At 38.7% G+C, this 24,353-nt stretch overlaps 1 protein-coding gene across 6 annotated transcripts in view; it reads right to left on the minus strand.

Annotated features, from left to right (window-relative positions):
* The window catches only part of MTHFD1L (methylenetetrahydrofolate dehydrogenase (NADP+ dependent) 1 like), a 163,182-nt gene that overhangs the window by 68,327 nt on the left and 70,502 nt on the right, over positions 1-24,353 (minus strand). For all 6 annotated transcript variants that reach the window (XR_008992727.1, XR_008992728.1, XM_057489106.1 and 3 more), the window contains exon 20: positions 24,089-24,200. Coding sequence is in view for 4 of the 6 variants with exons in the window: in XM_057489106.1 (XP_057345089.1) it covers positions 24,089-24,200 (112 nt within the window). In the remaining 2 variants the exon portion in view is untranslated. The remainder of the gene's footprint in view (positions 1-24,088; positions 24,201-24,353) is intronic.

Consider the following 24,353-nt stretch of genomic DNA (forward strand, 5'->3'; position numbering starts at 1 on the left):
GAGAGTCAAGTTGGAAACTTGCTATTATCTTGTAAAAACAACAGTAGGGTCAAGTTCAAAGGATAGCTTAAATTCCCTACCACTTCCAGCTTGCTACACACCACTGCATCTTGTTCATATGCAAAAGTAAACAGATTTTCCTGGTCAGAAAATCTTCCATATATTCCCTAAAAAAACAACCCTTTCCTCTGCTTCACAGCACCGTGCCTTAAGGATTCACTGCCAAGGCCAAGATTTTATTTCCGGTTCTGTTTAGTAACCTCAAAGCAAAGCTTTTCTTTACACATACAGGATTTTCAACAATTTAATCAGGCTCCAAATTGTATCAAAGGACACTGTCAGCATAATTACCATTGAAAATCCTTTTTTACTCTTTAAAACATACACAGTAATTTATTTTAGTGCCACCTGGTCATCTCTGTTGGTTGAGAAAATTCAGGTTAGTTGAGTAGCTTAAGGTGGTTGCTCATCATGTTTGACAGTAAGGTAGCTTCTATATAACCACCGAAGACACTGATATTTAGCCACCGCCTCCCCGCCCCAAATTGCTAGAAATGTTCCGGTGGCAAAAGTGGAGGCAGCAGAGAGGGTAGCTAACATTGTCTTTCAAAATAATGCACACAAAGGGGGGCTGGGAGGCTCCAGGACCAGCATCACCTGGGGTTGATTACAAATGCAGATTCTAGGTACTCCAGACCTACTGAATCCGAAATCAGCATTTTAACAAGACTCAGGTGAGATGAATGCCCATTGAAATTTGAGAAGCACACTGCTCTAGGAAAAGCATACTATGAATGTAATAGAAAGCAAACATGAAATATGCACTTTATATGGACAGGACAGCCAAGGCTGAAATTGATGGCAGAAGTAGAAGAGATGGCAGTAAAAAAAAATTTACTCAGATAAAATAAAAACTATTTGAAATGTGAACAAATGAAGATATGTGTCCCATGCAGTCACCAAATATGCATATTTTTAAAATAATTGAAATAAAAATGATAAAATGTTACACATAATTTCAAACTTTAAATACATCGACCAGTTCTAATTCTGCATGGTTTCCTTTAAGTATTACATATAGCTATATAATTTTTAAAGAATAGGTAGAATTTTGCAGTCTGCTCCTTTAAAATTAGCACAGAGTTTTCTTGCTGTACTACAAGCTTCCAAAATTTATGATTGTAAGTGGCAACTTATAACTGTGTTAAGTTGATGTACCAAGATTTGCAAAATTGTTCCTCCTGTTATTAGACATTTGGATTGTTTCCAATATAAATAATGCTGCAAAATATCTGTGCATATGAGCTTTAACCTCTTTCAAATTACATTCTTGGAATAGATTCCCCAGTGTGAGTATGATTCCCCAGTGAGTATGATCCCCAGTGTGAGAGTGATGATCTAAAGGAAAGGCTTTCACTCAACAGGTAGATAGACACCTAGAATTAAACAGAATTAAAAACGTCCTTATAACTCCCTATCATAGACTCTTCTTTTCCTTACAAATCCAAAACAGTTTTCATAAGAGGTATAGATAACATATTTGATAAAGATATGACCATCTCAAATGTCTACAGAGGAGCTCAGCTTCATTTTATATTTTAAGAGACAAACTGGGGGGAGAAGTGGTAATACAGAGAACTTCAGTTAGGGAAGGAAACAGGATGCAGTAGCAAAGGTCCAGGGATTGTGGCTTCCAAATGCAAAGGAAATATGGAGGCAAACAATGTGAAGAAAACAAGAGAAAGTGCCAAATTCTCATACTTGGAAAACCATTCCAAAACACTGCATGTGATCATCTTTATGTTACTTGTTTTTAAGATTCAGGCTGCCAAGGAAAACAGAATATGGAAAAGGACATGATGTGGAATATGGAATCAGTATTTACAAAAGTAAGAAACACTTAATAAGGTGTCATCAACAATGTCAGCCTGGAAATGGATACACAGTGCAGTGCTGTGTATCTGTGTCTTAGTAGCTCAGGCGGGGTCTTGATGTGAGAAGGGGACAAGCCACTTAGCAGCAGTTTCCACTTCCTAGGCACTTCCCGGGCATTGTCAATACAGAAAGTCTGTAAGTTAAGTTTTTCTAGTGATCAGAAATAAGCAGTTTATGCCCTTACAGTATCTGCTGCTCTTAATAAGTTTTAAAAGAGAAACAGGCTAAAGAACTATAGACTTGTTCTTGAGTCATGAAGTAAGTTTAAGTACACTTACTATTCCTGAAAAGCATGCAATGTAGATTTCTGAAAGCTCCATGTTTTTAAAAGGCTTGCAAGGAAATGTTTCCACATGCCCCGGTAATTATTTGTCTTGGCAATCTCTTTTTGGGGGAGGTTAAAGTTATTTCACTTTACAGCATGAATGAAAACAGGAAATGCTGACTGATACTTTTATTGTGCAAGTCCAGAAGCTATTAAATAGTGATTTTGTAGCATGGCTTGATTCAAACTTCCAAACCCATAGTCTGTTCAGAAAGGAAGTGTCAGTGGGTCTGGGCTGGGAAGGGACCTACTATTTGGGCAAATATCCACAGGAAACAGAGCTCTGGGTTCAGTTGGAGAGTAAAAACCAATATACCAAACAACCAGGTGGTTGGCTTTCCATGCTGATCTGCTAGCGCACCCTGAGTCATACTGTGCAAACTGACAGAAACAACAAGAACAAAAGCTTCCTGGCAGGCACATATGAGATCTCTGACATTCTTCGATGAGGCAGAGAGATGATTTTTATACCTTAAATTATGCTATTAGGTCCCCAACTTGCAGTACATATAGGAGAACGTTTCAATGACAATTAGGACTCAAATAAGTAAGCACTGAGCTGCTATTTTAAAAAAAATAGCCATCAACATCATCACTTCATAGGATGCCTGAATGTTGTTACCAGAATTGCAAATAGAATTTCCACCTTGCTATGTCCCTAAGGGGTCTTTTATTCCACATGTACTCAAAAGATTAAAACTTTTAGATTTCAGAGCCACTTTTTAACAGCAATAATTCTTCTCTCCATGATACAAGCAACAAACACATACATACATCAATATACAATATATCCTCATTACTTTTGGACATGACCTTGAATTTATGGACTGTTGGAGGTCTCACCAAAGAACTAGTCCTTGCACTCAAGCTTGGCTCAAAATGGGTTGAGTTAAGAAATATGCCTGCACAGGGCAGATTTCGCTAACTTACTCTACAAAGAACTTCTTGAGACTAGATGGAGATATAAAACTGGAGCTTTCATTTAGTCAGCACTTTACTTTCTCACAACAAATCAGAAATAAAAATAAAACCTTCATACAGAAAAAAGCAAGGTGTGCCGGGCTGGACCTCACTCTGAAGCACTGTGGGCTGTAATTCCCGAATGACGCTCAGGAAAATGGGAACTGGGTTCTTCAAACCGCCTGTTTCTACCCTATATAAACATGTCTACTCAGCTGCAGCTGCCTGAGGATAAACTCAGGGGCAGTGGAGTTCAAAGTCACCGAAGCACATGAGTTCTGACCTTGCGCTTAAGGTGGGCTAGTCTTTGAGCATCTTAATTATTTTTTTCAGTGACTAGAAGGAGACCAGGTAATCCAGGATGGATCATTAATACAAGGCACGCTCAGCATTATCACTCCAGCTGAAAAAAAAATTACTCAATTTAGAATATTTTAATTTTGAAGATCCAACTTAACTCTATGAAATTGTATAAAAAGTTAAATCCTTTCTGCTCTTTCAGATTTGCCTATTAATCCAGGATCCTCTTTTGTTTTATTAACTGTCTCAGGGTCAGATTTCCGTAGAGTATATGGAATCAGCAGGGCACATGTGAGAGAATATGGAGGAAGAAGAAACAGGTAGAAAAACCCAGGATTACTATCAGCACAAGTGCTTCCTTTTACCTTTTTGCTGACGGCAATGTTTATACATACTGGAAATTTTGGTACTAGCACAGAATGTGTGGGAAAGCTACTGGGGACATTTTGGGGGAAAGGAAAAGATAAGCAGAGTGCAAAAGGCACATAGCTCCACTTGAACTATATGTTTTCGGGAGTGACAAAAAACTAAAAATACCAGTAATGCCACTTAGATGTGCTTTGGTGTCAGGACCCAGAATTTCCTTCCTTTAGAAAGTTAATTAGCTGCAGACACTGTTTCACATTGTTTGGAACCATCATTAATCATTTTGTTTTGTAAAATGATTTTAACCAAAGTGAAATTTAATTTTGGGACAAAAATGTTTAGATGAAAATTAAATTATACATGTTATTTTTACCTCCTTATAAAACTCCAACTGAATTAACCTCATTAATCCACTATCCAAATAGTTCCCATCTCTTGCAGGGATTGTGACCATTTGTACAATGTCATTGCTTGACCAGGGTTTTAACCCTTCCGTATTTAGCCAGCAGTGGTGTTCTGAAGTTCTGGCTAGAGGCCTGGGATTCTGGATGAGTGTCTGGGGGCAGAGCGGTTCTCTTGCAGCTCCTGGGAACTGAACACTAGAAAGGTAACTTGAAACAGAAACTAAATCTGAAGGGCTTTGCTACTAACATGCCTTAACCTAAAATACTGGAAAGACGAAATAGAACATTTTTCATTGAACAGTGTATGAAAACACCCAAGGAGGATGGAAGTATAAATGTCAAAAGGTAAATATACTTTACCTTAACGGTTCCCAGGAAAAAACATCAGAAAACCTATAAAAGCTTTGTCTGCAAGTGCAATGCAGGAACCCAGCCAGCAGAATTATGATTACTTAGTTTGCAGACAGATTAAAATACCAACATTCCTAGTATGACAACTTCTATTATAGAAAAAAGAAACTGAGACAGACAGAAGGAAAACATTTTAAACATGAAAGTTGGAAGATTATACAACGTATTTACGGAAATACAAGCAGGTATACCAGGAATTTTCAAATTGAAGGCAGAGACTCATTAATGTGTCATGAAATCAATTTACTCATTGGCAACCAGAATTAAAAAAAGAAAAAGAAACAGGATTGGATATATTAGGCTACATCACACATAAGAAGACAAAGTAGTCATGTCTCTTTAGATATTTGATTCAGTCTTTACACGCACATGCACATGCATTGCATTTGTGATATAAACTGTACTTCATGTTTTGGGTGTTTGTCAAAACATCTGAGAGTCACTAGCCCAGACTCTGCCTTTGCAGATTTTTTATCTTGGAATGGAAGAGACAGACCTGCTGGTTTTACAGTCCTGTCTCACCCTATTGTTTCTCATGAGATCAATTTGATGATAATTCAGGCATGCTCCATTCTGCTTCGCATTAAAAACAGGTAGCTTACAAGGAACAATGACCCTGACATCAGTGTCATCAGCCATCATATTTATATTCAGGGTCGCAGATGCAATGTCACTTTCACTGAGCCTGCAGCTGTCCCCACAAACATGGCGATCTCTACCTACCTGCTTTTATCTCCTACATAATGGGTGCTATGCTGTAAAAGTACTTTTGTATCCCGATCTGTCTCATTAATCTAGCGTGGAGCATTTCTCTAAGACATAAACAATTTTCAAATAATATTTTATTACACAATATCCCACTATTGAAATGAGTCATGATTTATAAAACTACTTTTACTTTTGGACATGTTTCAAACCCTTTTCCAAAAATGCTCTTTGATGTACTTAAGAATGAAAGTGAGGTGGAGGGTTTGGTTGAGAGAATTCTAAGCGAGTCTGTGTAAAGAAGGCAAAGGTCTGCCCTCCTCAGTCTGCCCGGCTGCATGGCAGATGTTGTTATGGAGATGGTGACAGGGATGATTTGGCATTAGTGCAATTCTCTGACTGGGACAATCTCTTAACTATGTCATGCTGACAATGGCTTAGCAACTCACCTTTCTATCTGAAGGAGACTATGTAGAATCAGAAAATGCCAGCCTCTCTTGCAGCGAGGTATGACTGTGTGACCAGTGTTATTAATGAGATGTCAACAGAGTATTGTGTGTGACTTCCCAGACACCTCCCAAAAGGGGGAATGTCTTTCCTCCTCCTTCCTGCTGGCTGGGATACAGATGTGATGGTTGGGGCCTGCACAGCCATCCTGGGCTACCAGGCAGCACAGAGTCCTGGTGATGGAGGAGCTGCCATTCTAGCCCAGACTGCCAACCCTGGATGTCTTTTATGTGACAGAGAAACAAACTTGTATGTGCACTGGGTCATTTTTCGCACTGTTGCTGTTACTTGTGGGCAGACCTAATCCAAACTGATTTGTTTGTGAAAAGAGAGCCTATTTGGCAAAGTACCACTTTTCATTTCTACTTTACAGTTTCACATTTTATGAACATTATACAGTGTTCTCTTTCTCTACCTAAGAGTTACTCTGGGACTGATGTCAAAAAGGTGTAAGATTTGCTCAAAGTTTTCCTGATGAAAGAGTTGAAATTTTGGAGGCTGAGATGTGGCCATAACTCTGCTAGATGCCCCAAAGCTCCCACCAAAGGTAACTGACATAGGGTCTGGTCACAAGCTCCAGACACAGAGTTAGTCAAGAGAGCAGAACCCATGTATGTATCAGTTTGCAGCAGTACAGGATGTATGTACGGGACTCAGAGGGTTTCCTATTCATCTGACTTCAAGAACTGTTCTCAGCATAAAGTCTGTCTCCTTTGTGTGTGTATGTGCTAAACAAAGAAATGTTTAGCGGCAAAAAACTATTTGTATGGTTGTTTTAAGTATTTTCAGAAGTTATGAAAAATATAACTAAATGATTGCCTGATCCTAAAAAGTGAAAACTATCATTCAAGCAAAGCATTCATGCAACTGTATAAAATAAAGGATTAAACAAGATGTGGGGGCACAGGGCAGAAAAATCAAAAGAAGGGTCTCAGATTGCTGGTATTTGAAATTCAGAAGGTTTGTGTGCATAAACACTTGAACATATGAAAAATTAAAAGAAGCCTCAGTGTGGAGTAAGGAGCACGGAGTGGATGAGTCAGCCCTCCTCACTGCCCCTGGGCGGCAGGCTACCAGAACACTGAGAGATCTCACTGCCTTGCTCCTTCCTCGCAGTTTAGTTTGCAGAGCAAGTCTCACCTGGCTCGGTCTGCCTGATCGCCCCTGTCACGCACTGTCCACATCTCCAGCATTCATCCCCAGGGAAATAAACGAATGTGGCTATGTACAAACCATCACTCCTGCTAGAAAGAACGTCACAAGCTTCCCACCTACTAAACGTGACAATTCACGTCCAGACTTAGCTCTAAAAAAAGCAAAGCCTTGACCACACACGAAAGACGGACGCCAATCTATGCATGGCTCTGGCCTCAGCCTCTCTCCTAAATTACTCACCGATATTTCCCCTTCCACATCCTCATAACTAACCAACATTAACATTTTGCCCTGAATGCTTATTTTCCCTTTACAAAGATGTACTGCAGCGCAGAGCTCCACGTCCTGGTCCAGCTCAGTGACCTTCCTTCTTCCCTGAGTCAGGGCCTCCTAGGAACCTGGTGCACACCCAGGTCATTGCTTTCATAACCCTACATATGTACAAAGGCATAAACAAAACACTGTTGTTTGTGTTTTAAAAATGTGTTCGGCTGTATTTACGATTTCACAGCCTGCTCTTTCACTCGTGTTATTCCTGAAATCTTGCCTTGTGGAGCTACCCAGAAATAGTTTTGCTGGTTGGATAGCACCCACATGTTTAACTGCTAATCGAGCCCTTTCCGCAGAAGGGAGCCCCGTTATGTAGGACTGGCCTCTCCTTTGTCTCACTTACGCTACTTCAGGGAAGCAGAGTAGCTTCTCTGATGGGGCAGGTAGTGGTGCAAAGAAACACCTGCTAACAGTGAATCTCTAAAAAAATCATCCTGGAAGTCCTCATGGATTAGAAACTAACTCTTCTCTGTGATTTTAAGGATGTTGAAAATATACCTTAATCTGTCTTCTCTGCCACATCTCTAGGCTGGCTGAACTACTGGTGATTCCTTGAACACATACCGACTTTTCTCCCCTCTTCTCAACTTTACTGGTTTATATTTTAACCATTCTTCAAGAGTTGCTTCAAATGCCATCTACTCAAGACAGTCTTACCAGGACCACTATGTAAAAACTGACAATTTATCCCCACCAGAAATTGAAAGAACAGTATTTTAAATCAGCACTTATTTCTCTCCAAAATGACTTGACCTAGCTATGAAAATTCATCTCCTTCACATCTTACACTCCAGCTAAACTATTCCAGAATCCACCAATACTTTTCCATCTGTATTCATTTCCTCGTTCTGATATTCTTTCTGTAATACATTTCTCCCTAACTGTGCAGGTCAAACTACTTCAGATTTTTAAAGTCCATTTTTTTCTTTCTTAAAAATTCTAAAAGTAACACATATTAATTATAAAAATTTCAAGAATACCCAAAACATATAAAGTAGTAAGTAAAAGTCAGCATGATCCCATTTCCACAGAAATGCAAAAGTAATCATGACATACTTCTGTACCTTTTCATTACATGCGCAGATATTTATTTCACAATTTTTTAAAAAAAAGAAATATACTATAAATATTGTTTTGCAATTTGATTTCTCTTAATTCAATATCATGAACATCTTTCCATGTTCCATATAAATCTGTTCTTTTCACTAGCCTTGATGTTACACCAATAACATTAAACTTTTTTCTTGGAACTTTAATTTTCACATTAAAAATTCAACCTTTATTCTAAATATATTGTGATACAGAAGTTAGTTTTCAAATTAACTGCCAAGTGTCCACACATCATTTAATCATAAATCCATCCATCTGCTACTGCTTTGAAATGCCATCTTTGCTAAATTATTAATTTCCACATATAATGGAATAAGTCTATTTAAGGACACTTAGGATGTTCTGATACCAGCTCTCTTTGTTTATTCCTCTTTATTATTGTAGCACTATTGCCTTATTTTGTTAGCTAGAGTAAGGCAAGTCAACCACCCTTATTCTTTAACATTTTTTTGTCTATCCTTATGAATTTATCTTTCTAGAATCTAGACACACATTGTTATTGAATTTGAAGCTTCTCTTTCTCCATAGTTTTTACTGTGACTGTATTATACAGCATCAGCACGGCACAACGATTTTATGGTGACTTGTAGGTTAGCTTGACAGAGGTGTGATCATTACTGAATATTGATTATTCCCATTCAAGAACATGGTGCATGTCTCACCATTGTCATGTCTTGCTGTGTCTTTCAATATAACTTTGTAATTTTTTCCCCTACATTCTTACTTCTTGTTACATTTATTCTTACATATTTTATAGTCTGGGGGACTTATATAAATAGGATATTTTTCCCATTGCAGTATCTAACTTCTTATTGATGATATAAAGGAACAATATTGAGATTTATATATTTATATGGCATCCAGCTGGCCAAACTAAAACTTTCATTACTTAAATTTCTTGAATTTTCTAGTTAGACAATCATACTATATATAAATAACAGGAAATCTCTTCCTTTCCAGTTTTATACTTTGTTACTGTTGTTGGTTTTTTTTATCTAGGACTTCTAGAATAATGATAACAGTGGTGATCGCAAATATTCTGTGTTCCTGAATATATTACGTGTGCCTTCAGGGGTTCACTATTTAATACAAGGCCAATAACTTCTGTTTTAATGATTTTATTTAAAGTCTTTTATTATATGAAGTTTTTCTGTATCATTCCATTGAGATACTTCTTTTATCCCTTAAGTTACTTCTTTACTTTGCTTTACTTTGAACTGGATACCCAAGTATTTTATAACTTACATAGTTCTTGTAAAACTTAGGTAGTTTTAAAAATTGATATTACTGTATCGAAGCAGTAACAGTTAAAATAACATTTGTGACTGAAGCTGGTAAAAGGTTGAGACTTTTAAGAAGCATTACTAATCAATATTTATTTTCCTGTCCCCAACAATATGAAAAGGGGCCCACAAAAGACCTCTGTTTCTTTAGCAATGACCAGTTTCCTAATATTCCTTGCTCAAAACTCTATTTTCTTTGTACAAGAATAGTACAACACTGCAATTATACCAAATACTGTAAAAGCTTAACAATCTCAAATAACTGCAATTTTCTAAACTAATGTATCAGGTAAGGGTAATCTGACTCTTCAGGCTGAAAGTTCTCAGCAAAGATGGGGTAAGAAAACAATCGTATAATAAATTTAAGTCAATGCACAGTGGATTAAAAAAAAAATCCTCAAAAAGCCTATGCATTCTGTGAATTTCAAAACTTAAGTTTAACCTCTGGATCATATTTTAAGATCATTTTATATTTACTTTCATAGCACTAATCTCTGCAAGATACTGTTTTGACAAGGGTCTTATTTTAACTCCACATTTTATGATGGTAAGCAGCTACAGCACGTGCACATCATTTAGAATATACATAAATCATAAGCAGGGATGGGCTAGTTTTAGCTCCCTGAAAATAAATCTGCATTTTGCAAATGCAGTCACGGACAGGTTAGAAATTCCTAAAGTCATGACATCCTTCAAACTTTACTCCTTTTATTTAATTACTTTTTCAATTAAATGATTTAATTACTGCTTCAACAAACTACCCGGCAAATATTTCTATTAGTCATAAAAAAGGTCTAGAGGAAATTCAGACATGTGTCCCAGTAGACAAGTCATTTAGTAAAATGATGTGCATAGTTTTTCACCCTCAAAACATTTATTTAGTTTATTTAGTACTCATCATGCACTGCACCCAGGGCTCTGTGATGACGGCACGGAACCAACGCGACCGCTTAAGAAGCAGAAAGCTTGGTGGTGACGTTATAACTCCTGCTTCCCTTCGCACAAGCAGTTTGCCTCTGGGCAAACTACTCACTCACTGTGATGCTCAATTTCTCATCTGTAACATGGGGGATATTCTGGTGACCACCTGCTCGGGTTGTTCTAACACACACAAACATTTATGAAGCACCCAGCACATCCTCAAGGAAGGTAAACTCTTGCCACCACTAGCAAACACTTATCCATGCCCGGAACTGCCCCATGTGCTTTATGCATTGTTTCTATAAAGCTGCCTTGTATGTACATGTTATTTTCAGGTCATGTTATTTTCCCCGAGCTTTACACACGAGACAGCAAGGGCACAGAGGGTCATCAGCTCCCACTGGAGGGGGGCAGCATCCCGGGGGTGTGCCTGGTTGACTCAGTGATTGGGAGGAGCTGTCAGTGTTTGGTGGGTGGGGCCAGGATGCTGGACGTCTTGCAACATGTAGGACAGTCCTACAAAGATTTGCCCCCCGCCCCTACATGATTTTCCCTTCAGACATTCTAATAGTTGAAAAAGCTGTTCATGATTATATGAACTTAGAACCTTCCTATCAATCTGTCTTACATAAAAATAGAATATTTTTTCAAGATATCAATATGTGCTGAATTTTTAAGGAATGCAAATGAGTGGCCATCTAGGGAAGGTAAACCTTTTTTCTTTTCAAGAGTTGTGCACTTCTCAGAAAACTGCATTACCAATGCCAGAAACTTTTTGTGACATCAGAGGTGCTTAACACACCTAATTCTCCTGCATCCAAGTCTGTCCCCTACACTCACTCCTCTATATATGTGCGAGCATCTGAGCAGTCAGAGAGCTTCTAGCACAGCTGGAATATTTCTTGCAATCAATATATATTGAAATACTTGCTGTATTATTACAAAATCTTTTTTATATCAGAACTACCACATTATATTGTTTTCTGAAATTATATGTAGAAGGTTATAGTACATAGGAGTTTTACCTCAGGACAGTCAAGTGTGTGATATAAAGAGAGAGAATGGGTGTGTTAGGTTTGAGAACACATGGGGCTGCGTAACTTGCTCAAAGTCACGCAACTGATGTGGAATAGAGCCAGGACTTGAACCAGGGCTGTCCCGAGAACCCATGTCTTCAATCTTACGTTTCCGGAATGAAAAAGTTATGGACTGCTCACTGCCTCTATGGAGTTCTCTGAACTGGGGAGACAGTTATTAGATACTTACTCAGAAGCTGAGGATATCAATGAACAAAAGGGAAAAGTCGCAGTGCTCTAGTGGATGTATGTTTAGTGGGGAGTGCCAGTGCGCACGCACCCGGAGGAGGCAGCAGCAGAGGACCAGTGCTGGGAGACGGCAGTGCTCGTCCAGCGGGAATGCGCACGCAAGTCCTCTGTGACGTTCAAGCGGAGATGTGAGTGAAGCAAGGGAGCAAGCCACGTGATTATGAGAAGCTGGGAGAGGAACAGGACCCCTGGAGAGGGAGCACATACACCAGGAGGCCTGGGCAGGAGATGAGATTAGAGGGGTAGGGAAGGAAAGGATTCCGTTTGGTTTTATTCTGAGAGATACAAAACACTGGAGGGGTTGAGCACAGGCAGGATGGGACATATTAGAGATGATTTCTATTTTCTTTCTTATGAACATTTTCAGATTCTTCTAAGCAGTTGGAGTACTATTTTATGAAAGGGAAGTAATTGGTAAACTGTTTTATATCATGCATATGAAGGATGTTACCAACATTTTATATTTTTCCTAGGTTAAACTCTTGCACAAGTGCACCAGGAGATAAAAACAGAGAGTTCACTCATTACTTTCATAGCACAACTGGAAACAACTGAAATATCTGTTGAGAGAGAATGGATAAACAAATTGGGATATATTCATAGTTGCTGGATGCAACTACTTGGATGAATCTCAGATGTCTAATATTAAATGAAAAGGGCAGGTAAAAGAAGACTATATACACACACAACATAGTACCACATTATTTTTGTAAATTCTAAACATTTGTCCTGTTATTTCAGTACTGGGAAAATAAAAAGACTTTTAAGCTTTGTTTCTGTTTCTTTTTCCACATAATGCATTGGCATGGCAAATATATGGCACATACAGGTCAGCTTTAGGGAGTCCTTATAATAACTGTTAGAATTTAAAGGTTACATTATAATGCAAGTTAGTTTATTTCATTATTAACTTTTTAATGAGAGTCCTTGATTTGGGGCCTGAGATGATATTCTGACTTCAGAACACAGGTTGTAAATTCAACCAAAGCACATACATTTATTAAAGCTGCCCAACTAGGTTCTGTATTATGTAATAGCACTTCCATTAAAATGAATAAATTTAGAGTATAATCAGATGCTGCATTATATGGACCCATGGACTCCACCATGATGGCTGAAAGCAGCATATGCTAAATGACTCAGCTACTCTTTGAAATCACAAGATGTTTTGCCTTCCATCTCTCTCCCATTGGCAGTGATAGTTTTTCCCAAATAAGGAGCCAAATCCCTAATGTTTTGATTAGCATCCCCTTTGGCACCAACAGTATATTTGAGATGTTACATATGCCAGTTGAATTTAAGACCATATGTTTTTAATTTTATTGTTTAATGCCACTGCAAAGACTTCCTGAATTGTTTGTTAACAGTTTTTGTGTTTAAGTTTCTTTGGTTCTGCATTCCAGACTAGCGTAAGGCTTGGGCAAAAGCAAGAAATGCACTGGGATGATATCACACTCCTGTGAATCTGCCAGGTTCCAGTGCACCCTGCTTTCTCCCTACGAAATGACACAGCATGGTACCCATGAAGCAGTATAAACAAGGCCTTCTAGAGGAGTCCCCAAACCCAGAAGAGGCTGTTTGAAGCAATCAGAGCCCCATAGATCTCTCAGGTGCCCCCAATGAACAATAGTCCTAGATACTTTTGCATGAGAAGGGGCATAAGCAGTAGTGTTTTCCATTGTCAGAACCCTGACTGCTTTATAAGTTTCCCTTTAACAAGTGTACTCGCACAAGTACTCTTCACTTGAAAGAATGGGTTAGCAGTCATGAAGGTTTATCTTAAAAGATCCTCAACGTCTTATGGTGGTAACAGCAGAGCAGGTGGCATCCATTTCTCAGTTTGTGCCAGAGTCTGTGCTTTTTCCAGCATTACTGCACTTCTTCCTTAGAACAAGCTTTGAGGTAGGTATTGGAGAAACTGAGATCTGGGGAGGTTAAGCAATGTATCAAGATCTCACACAGCACAGGGGAGAGGGCCATTCCAGCCCAGGTGGCTGGAGTGTGGAATCTGATTGCTTGGCTGCTCTCAAACAAATCATCTCCATTATTGTGATTTTCAGCATATATAGCTGAAAATGACCAATAAACTCTAACATCCAAAATATGAACCAAAAAAATATCTGTCTAACTTAAATTCCTTTGAAGCTTCAGAAGATCAGTTTGTAAAATTTGGCAGCCAATAATTAAGAAATCCTAACTGTTCCTAGGTTTAAAAAATTTTTTTATTAAATAGTCGACATATGCAAAAGAATATATGTAACTTACATGCAATAACTAAAAAAACAAAACAAAACAAACCCAAAAAAACTCCTGAACATCAATACGCAATCTTAGGATGGTTTACACTTCTAGTAGGAGACAGAGAACTGGGACCGTGGAGGAGGAATGCTTCCTAATAATTTACTATCCTAAATGTACCATCGAGAAAAGTAAATAGAAATTAAATTAAAAATATAAATTATTTAAGATAGAAACTAATTAAAAAGTCTTCAGTTACTTTACTACATTAAATGGGGAAAAAGTTTTGCAATTACATTATATGCATTTGTTTTGTATTCTTTTTCTGAACATCAATGCTAGAAAATTGCTATCACCATGTACTCCTTTTCCTGCTGAGTCAGATCATAAAAGCAATTTCTATTATCCTGACTAGTAAAGGTTCTTTCTTCCTGATCTCAAAAACAACTTTTGGATTAATTCATACTTAATGAACATACTAGCAGTACAAATAATAATCAAATTGATAAACTGGAAGTATTCCAGGTAAAGGAAAAGGAATTTTATTCAAAATATCTTGCAAAAATAGAAAAGTAAATAGACAATGTAGAATTGGCCACAAGATTAAACCCTTTCTTTTCAAAGTTCTAAGGGCCCTTTTATGACAAATGTTCAGAATTAGATAACATAAGATCCACATAGGTGGTAAGGATGGAGATCTTCACTTCTCTGGAAACACCAGGTACTGCTGCTGAGTGAAGCTCAGCATTAACAGCGAAAAGTGAGGGAGAGATGAGGCCTGGAACCGCTTCCAGAGAAAGCTCTCATCTCCATGGCTGGAAGCTGCTGGAGAAATGACCCCCTAGGCGCTTCTTCCTCGGGAAGCAAGGTAGAGGGTGACCCTCGCAGAGCCAGAGTGAGTGGATTAAAAAGCAGTTCCAGATGCTGGTCTGCACAACCAATGGCTGCCCGGTCCCTGCACTGGCTTGACACACTGCAGCGCACTGGCTGAGCTCCCTACTGATTGTGTCCTGAGGCTTCCTGGCCCTTTCTTTTTGGACTGGGGCTGACAACCGCCTCTGAAAGAACCACTGAGGAAGAAAAAGTTTCACAAACTGTCGAAATGAAGGAAAAGGGACACCATGAACAAAAGCAAATTTTCAGATGACTACAAGGCCTTAATGTAAGAGGCAACACTTTATAAGTGTTAGAATGATGAATATGAAATGATGCTTATGACTCCAAAAACAGAAATCATGAAGAAAAAGAATAGAAAGAGTAAAGGTACAATGAACACATTTAAAAGATAAGCCACACACGGGAGAAGATATTTATAACACATAACGGGAAAGTACCCTTATTCAGAATATATAAAGGCTATTATAATTTAATAAAAGATCAACAACCCCAAAGAAAACAGGTAATTCACAAATCTCTGAAATGTCCCAAAATATGCTTATACCACAACTATAATGAAATAGCAATCCACTACCATCCGACTGGCAAGACTTTAAAAAATCTAGTAATACAAATGTTGGGAAGGATGTGGAGAAATCAGAAATCTCATAAATGACTGGTGGTTATATAAATTGGTATGACTTTGAAGAACAATTTTGTTTTATGAAGTTGATGCTGAGCATACTTAAAACTTCCAAAACCTCACTCCTAGGTATAGAGCCTAGAAAACTTTTTGCGTAAATTCTCAGAGACATAAACAAGGATGCTCCCTGCAGCCTCATTTGGAACAGAACACTGGAATTAATCTACTGCCCCTCAGTGAAGAATGCACAAATACATGTGCTACATTCATGCAAGGAAGACTATGCTTTGGGTAAAATGACACTTATTTGATCACAGCTACTTGGATAAACACAAAAATGTTAACACTGAACAAAAACAAATAAGTTATAGAGTGGGGTCGGCAAACTATGGCTTGTATGCCTACTGATTCTGTTTTGTCTGCAATCCCCTGACCACTTCATTTTTTTCATATTTTTTCAGTGTTTGAAAAAAATCCAAAGAGGAATAATATTTCATTACATGTGAAAATTACATGAAATTCAAATGTCAGTGTACATGAATAAAATCTATTCATTTATGTCTTCTCTATGGCTGCTTTTGCAGCAGAATATTTGTGTAGAGATGTTATGACTCACAAAGCCTAAAATATTTATTACCTTGCCCTTTATAGAAAAAGTCTGCTGATCCCTGTTACAGCACAGGGAAGATAGTAACAGTTATTAATACAAAAAAATTTAAAACATATAAAGATACTATAAAAATATGCTGCACATTATGGCTCCCAATGTATGTGCCGAGGTGTCCTGAGGCACTGCAGTGAATGCAGAGGAGCCGTGGGATAGTTAACATTTTGGAAGAAATGCAGTAATATTTGATGTCCGCTGGACACTGAGAGGTAGTTCACTGTTTCAACATTTGCATTCAACATTGCCCTGCATTCCTTTCAATGATACCATGTATTTGTGAAGCCACCTTTTTGGCATTTGCTGCAGTAAAAGCAAAAATTGTAGGAAAACCAATGGGGAACAGGAAATGAGTTTCAAAGTGGCAAATGCATCCAAGGATTGAGAAGCCAGAGCCCGACAAGGACACATATCTCATTAATTAGCTATGGTGGCTATTTATGAATGAAATATGATTTTTTTCTTTCAATTTATATGTGTTCTTTTTTTTCAGACAGCTCCTAAGTTGTTAGGACATAAATCTCCATTAAGCTGTTTGGACCTAACTGTTTAATAAATGAAAGCATCACGTATTTCTTTTGACCTGACGTGGCTTGGAAAACATGACTGAGACCCTAGGCATGTCATAAACGGGGAAGGTTTGAGAGTCTCTGTTGTAGATCTTCTGTGGATACATACTCACATGATAAAATTACAAAATCAAGCCCGGAAATGTTAACCCCCCAAACAGTAGAGTGGCTTCCTCTAGAGAAGAGGAAAGCGCAGGGATCAGGGAGGGAGTCATGGAGACCTCAACTTTGTATCTCATGTTTTATTTAAGAAAACAAAAAAAGTAAAACACACACAGCAATATGCTATGATTTTGGCACAGCTGCAGGGTGGGAACATAGGTATTTGTTATATTAATCTTCATACTTGTCTGGATACTGTATACGCAGAATATTTCACTTTATTTAGTTATTTTTTAAGGGCAGGAGCCTCACTGATGAAAGGAGAGAGGGCTACTTTATTCAAAAGTGTGGGAAGAGAGAGGTGAGGTGAAACAGAAGCCAGCACAGAGTGAGAAGAGAATGAGATGAGGCCCCAAGCTACACAAGAGAAATCGAAATTCCTGGGACAATTAAAACAAAAACCTTCCCTTACTCGGCTTTCCTGAATATATAGGTTAAAGAACACTCCTGGTGATTCAAGTTATTTCCTGAAGGTTACTATACGACCTTCCATCAGGGTCTCCAATAATTCAACACTTCTCGTCCTTGGTTTAACTACAAACATCATCACTAGAGAAAAAAATTAGGAGTATCAAGAAATATGGAGCATAGGCTGAGATCAGTGTTTCTAAATAATGTAAACAGAGCGAGGTCTGGAATTAGAGCTTTGAAAGCTGTAAGTTCACTTGACGTCAGATTTTAAGGGTGGAATATTTTAAAGGAAGGTTTAGTTTGGTCTGGTTCTCTTCCATGAAAATGAAAGAATATTTAAAATTTCATGGCAATAGAAATGGAAACACAGAACAAGTGTGTAACTGGGTGTAGCTGCCAGCGAGTTTCCTGAATTCCAAGAAGCAGGACTTAAACTCAAGGATGCGGAGTGAGGGGTGCATGAGACTGTGGTCAGAGTGGAACTCAGTAAGATAACCTTTAATTAGCAGTATGTTAGGGAGAAAGACCTTCTAAGTAATGAGGAGAGAGGAAGAACATTTAAAAAAAAAGGAGGAAGTACTTCACCACTGTTGGCACACATTATTATATATCAGCACAGTATATATTGGCTGGTACTATTTTCGGTTGTGACCATCTGCTGCAGGTAGGTCATCTAAACTGAATTATTTCGTAATGACAGTGGATGGGAACCAGGTGAAATGAGGAAATCACAGTACGCAGAACAGCTGATCGCTCATCTGCACAGGGTTTGGTGGGAGGGAGCCCTACCTGCTTTCTGGCTGAGTGATGGTGGACATGTACCATAATCACCTCCCTAAGCTTCAACTGCTTCATGGGGATAATAACCGCCTAAATGGGGATAAGAACACTCACTCCACAGAACTGTTTTAAGGATTAGGTGAGAATGTGTGTGGTGACTTGAGCACAGGCCTGGGGCTTGGGAACAGCTAAGAGAATGGGAGCATTTGTAACGAAAACATTAACAAGACTTTGTTTTCCAATCCTACTCAGTTTGTTTTGGAATATATATGGCTATTCATTCGGATCTCTAGTCCTAATCCTGAAATGTTCAAGGCAAAGTGCAGTGCATGCTTTCATTGGGCATTGGTCTTACCTTCTGTGCTACAGCATTGTCTTTATGCTATGCACCCAGCCACCTGCAGAACACAGCATGGGTCTGCGTAATTTTCTACAGATGGCAAGGAGAGGACTCAGCCAGTAATTCTTGACAAGCACTTCTGATGAGGGCGCGAAATGTCCAACATGGATGCAACATCAAAGGCCACCAAAACTTCACACAAATCGCCTTAAAGTAAGGTTAAGTGGCAGCAACATCTGTTGGGCTATAAGATGCAGATCCCGATTCTTTATCTTTTTTGAGACATGGACCCCTTTGAGAATTTACTGAGAATTGTGGAGCCCTTCCCTGGTTTAAAAAAAAAAAAGTATAGATAGTCACATATATAATTCTGTGTTGACTATGGAAGGGCTGGTGGTGATCATCAGTTAAGAATCCCTGACTATAAAGATGTGTAAGTGTACGCTGCATTCCAGAGTGAATGAAAGGGATTCATTTGAAACGGGAATGAAAACAACAGAAAGCAATTTTTAAAAACCATGTTTCATGTGTAAGTTTGAAATCCCCACACATAGTTTAAAAATGAGATAATTTTTTAAAACCTAGGACCTCAATGTTGTTTTCCTTTCCTTTTTCTCTTTTAAAAATAACACGATTAGGACTTGATGCCAAAGAAGTGTTTGCCTTTACAGCAGTAAATGGAGGCTGGTGGGCCCCCTGAAGACTGTGAAGTAAAGAAGAAACAGAAACAGAAATCATGGAGGCACAGAATTCTTCTCAGAAGTCTCACGCAAGGTTTTGCTCTGGTGAGACTAATTCATGCAATTAATTAAATAAACTTCACTCTGTTTTAAGTCTAAATGGAATATTGATTCCTTTATCTTGGAACAGTTATTGCAGAATAGACAATATAATTTCTTCCTTATGTGTGTTGGGGTGGAACAAAAAATTAGACTGTACCTTAGCAAAACCAGTAGTATGAAGAAAATTCTAAGAGACTGGGCATCATCTCTTTAAGGTTCTTTGCTAATTAATGTGATACTTAATCTCATAAGTGCATTGTATTCATCACTGAGATTCTATTTATGGGCTTGTCTCTCACACCACATTATAAATTACTGGACGGCGAGAAACATGTCTTAATCATCTCTGATTCCCAGCTCCTACTATATATTACTTGCCATAGAGCAGAAAGAAGCTCAATAAATATGTACAGGAGTAAATTATTTCAAAGGACTTAGATATATTTTCAGTTACTTCTTTTCTAGGGTATTACATAGAAGTGAAACTATTAGATCATTTGCTCATTTTCAGTTTGACACAAATTCTGTCAGATTGCTCTCTTTCCTGTGAATTACCTTTTTAAACCCTCTCCCCATTTTTCTATTGGATCATTCATCTTAAAAAAAAATCAATCTGTAATCCTTGATGCTAGTCATTTGTCTATTATCTCTGTAAATGATTTCTCCTAATCTGTCACTTGTTTTTAAATCTTGTATCTTTACCATACACAATTTATTTTTAATGTAACCCAAACTATCAATCTTTTTCTTTTGGGTTCAAGTTTTTATATCTTAAGAGAGACAGTCTTCTATATAACAATGACTTTCTAAGCACATAATTTCTCCTCAGGCTTCAGATAAACCTATGCCTACTGCATTTATCTTCTGTAGAACAATATTAAACTGGGCTCTTTTGATTTGCGGCTCCAAAACAGTGTCAGCTGCTCACATGCCAAAGGATGATGCTAAACCTAGCAGCATTTGCAGAGAAACTTTTAAAAAGGTACTGCATCCCTAGCCCATCACTTGTAAGGGCTGACAAGCCTAGAAGCTGGGAAAGAATTTCTTCAAAGAAAGTTATCAGGGTGCCAAATCCTATTCCCTGCCTGCGAGCAGGTAGCATGCGGAGTTGGCCCCTCTGTTCCTCAAGCTAGTGAGTGAGGATTTAGAAGGGCAACTGGAAAGGTTCAATGTGTGTCTGCCTGGAGTGGACTGGGGTGTGAATAGATGTCTACAGCTTGAAAAAAGCAAAAAAGAAGAATAGAAGCTTGCATGAGATGTACCTGCAGTCCCAACAATAGTAGGTCAGAGGTTGAAGGTCTGTGGTGCCCGAGGCCATGTGTCAACCAGCCAGAGGACTGTCTGAATAGATGTGGCCAAGAGGGTTTTTGCTGAGAGTGTGGGACCGAGGCTGGATGGGTACCACCAAATCAAAGCTTCAACCCTGGAAGGGCCAGAGGCACTCTAAGTGCAAGGTGATGGGAGTGGGGAAATCGAAAAGGAGCCACTGCCCCTTCCCACTGACATCCAGAGCCAGGCCCAAGATGGGGAAGAGGAGAAGCCAATATCTGAATAAAATTTGGAGTTATTGATTTTTTATATAAGACTGGACACATATTTTTTATTAAAATGAGACTAGTCTTGTGACTGAAAGTGACCATAAGAATGAAAAATATATACTTGTATATTAGAGGGGCCAGATATTAATTAAGAGAGAAGGATCTACCATAAATTTCATCCAAGTACATGCAATGAACCAGCCCACAGAGCAGGCCTGACCAGGCAACGGGCAGGAGGGCACTGTTTCTTGGCTGTGCCCACCATTCAATATGCTGGCTTTGCTTCTAGCATTTCAGCAGAGCTGCAGCGTCAATATACCACCTTCATGAGAGTTTAGCACTGTATATCTCAAGTCCTGTGGTCTACACGTATTTCTGTAAGTCACTGTCATCACACAATTATACATAACGGAGAGTAATCTTTATATATTAAAAGTAATTTTATTCAGAGTTATCTGCACACCATGTTCATAGAACATTATTCATGGGAGCCAAAAGGCAGAGCAGCCTAAGTATGCACAGACAGAGGAATGGATAAACAAAATGTGACACGCACACACTGGAGCATTATTCAGCCTTGAGCAGTCAAGAAACTTGAACACATACTACAGACAACATGGGTGAACTTTGAGGACACTATGCTAAGTGAAATAAGCCAGCCACAAAAGGACAAATATTGTTGTGAGGTATCTACAATAGCCAAACTCAGAGACAGAAAGTAGAAGGGTGGTGGCCATGGGTTGGGGGGATGGAGGATGGGGAGATGTCATTTAACGGGTACAAAGTTTCACTTCTGCAGGATGAAAAGAGTCCTGGAGGTGGATGGTGGTTGCACAATAATGTGAAAGTATTTCACTACCAAAATGGTATACTTCAAAGTGGTTAAAATGATAAATTTTATGTTATATGTATTTTACCACAGTTAAAAATAAAATCATTATCCAAAAATAAGTAAATAAGCTAAATGAAAAGGAAATTTAACCTTTATTAGGCATGTATCAATAGTGGGAGGAATAATAGTGAGGACTGGCTAAGAATTACAGAGCTTCACCATGTGTCAGCTGATGCCAGGACTGACATGCATGGTCTCATTTAATCCTCACTGCAAACCTATGAAGCAAGTCCTACTAAATTCCTTGTTTTACAGATAAGGAAACTAAGGCACAGAACAGTTAACTTGCCTAAAGTTACATAATCTGAAAGGGGTTAGGCCAGATACTCTGACTCTAGAGCTAGCCCTCTAAACCATCTGACAGTGGACAGATTTCCACTGCCACTCTCAGACTAGAAGAGATCATTGAAATTATTACCATAATCACTAACATTTGCATACTTCTCTATGGTTTACAAAGCAATTCCTCACTTGATACTACTCATTAAAATACTACAAGTTTTCTCCTTTTATCAAAAGAAGAAACTGAGCCCTAATTAAGTAACTTGCCTCAGGTCAGACTACCTGTAAGGGTTCTGATCCCACAGCTTCTAACTCATGGTCCACGGTTATCTATCCACATCCAATTCTTCACCTGATCCAACTTTTCATTTTTCACCTGAGACTGTCAGTAAGCGACATGCCAGAGAGGCTAATGGCTTGTCCAAGGTCACAGAGAGAGCTAGTATGTTTTTCACACATCATCAGCATGTACCTTTAAAGATGTTTTGCTACGATATCACGTATTCTATAAATATGTGTTGACAAAGTAAGGATTGGTACAGAGGCAGAGAGCTTTGTCAGCATAAAATAAAGTGCTTCCCTCTAGAAGCTCTTTTATTTGTGGAGTTGATGCATTAGAACCACCTTCACATAAGCACCCAACTTTCCAGTGCCTGCCCTTACCCAGCCTCCTTGTCCATTAGCTCTACAATTATGCCATGATCAATCGAGCAAATCCATTTAGATGGCATGTCTAGCCACTCTCACAGTGGACTGGGTACTGAAGTTGCAAAGTACATCAGAACTGTATAATAAAGACCTTTGAGGAATGAACTACATAAATCCTCATTTGAGCTTGACTGCATATCCATAAGGAATTCTTAAAACAGTCTCAATAACCCTGAATGAACTTTTTAATAATGGCCAAGCATAAAAATGCCGAGCTAAGTTCTTTTGCCCAGCAGAACCTTTTCTAGCAAAATAACTCACTTCTGAATTTGATCAGTGTGAAGGAAGCTTTACTAGACTTAATTACAGGCAATGACATGGTAAATAGAAATTATCCGTTGGCATGTGAAAATCTGTCAGTTATTGCTCAGATATCAAACTAAGGTGCTATTCCACGAACACCCGTTTGTTTGCCCTTTGTTGTCTCATTGCCTTAACACCATGGGTGGGACTGGGGCTGGCCGCTGACTGAGCAAACTCTACGGCAGGTGCCCCTTCTCTTTGGCTGGAACATAAAACAAAAGCCAAAGACAAGCAAGTACCACAAAGGAGAACTTGACAGCAGCAAAAACTCTGAAGTCCTACCAGTTTAAATTTCAAACTCTAAATGGTTGGGAACCTTCCTGCAATCAGACCACAAAAACCCTGATTTGAGGATGAGCTAAATGATTTTATTCAAGTTAATGGCTAACATTTAATGAGCCCCTTCTTCTATTAAATTATATACACCATTAAATGGTACATTCCACAAAGGCAGGGGCTAGCTCTGTTTTGCTCACTATGTACCCCAGCTCTGAGAAGCATACCTTATATATGGCAGGTTCCCAATAAATAGTTGATACAATATTATAATCACCATATTATATGTAGGTGAGAAAACTGAGGCTCAGAGGCCATTAAAATATGTCCAAGGTCCCTCAGTTAGCAGGACTCAGGGCTTATATTCAAACTCATATATACCTGACATCAGACTCTATGGTTCAACCACAACATCACTTCCCTAGTATAGATCAGACCTCAGGACTTTTCCAATATTGAGACCACTGGTGAAAGGTAGGTCTAAAAGAATACATTTCAGGTCAGTCTGGGTCTCACTCTCTTCCAGTCATCATCTTTTAGATCTGTTCCATAGTCTATAACAACTAACTTTAAAAGAAATGACTTACCTACAAATCCTTCTTCACCAACCAGTTTCAAGGCAATTTTGTCAGCCAGCACTGAGGAGTTGCCGTGGGCGATGTTAGCAAAGGGGCCAGCATGCACAAATACAGGGGTCCCCTAGGGAAGTTGAGGGACAAATTAAAACCCCAAAAGACAAGCGCTGGGAGAGACTGCTGGGTATTTAAAGACTTTCCTAAGCCATTCAGCTTTTAAGGCTGCATATTTAATGCACAAGTGCTCTCAAAGAAAGTTAGAACACCCTGACTCCCC

Source organism: Manis pentadactyla, chromosome 12, assembly GCF_030020395.1.
Source record: "Manis pentadactyla isolate mManPen7 chromosome 12, mManPen7.hap1, whole genome shotgun sequence".
Lineage (NCBI taxonomy): Eukaryota > Metazoa > Chordata > Mammalia > Pholidota > Manidae > Manis > Manis pentadactyla.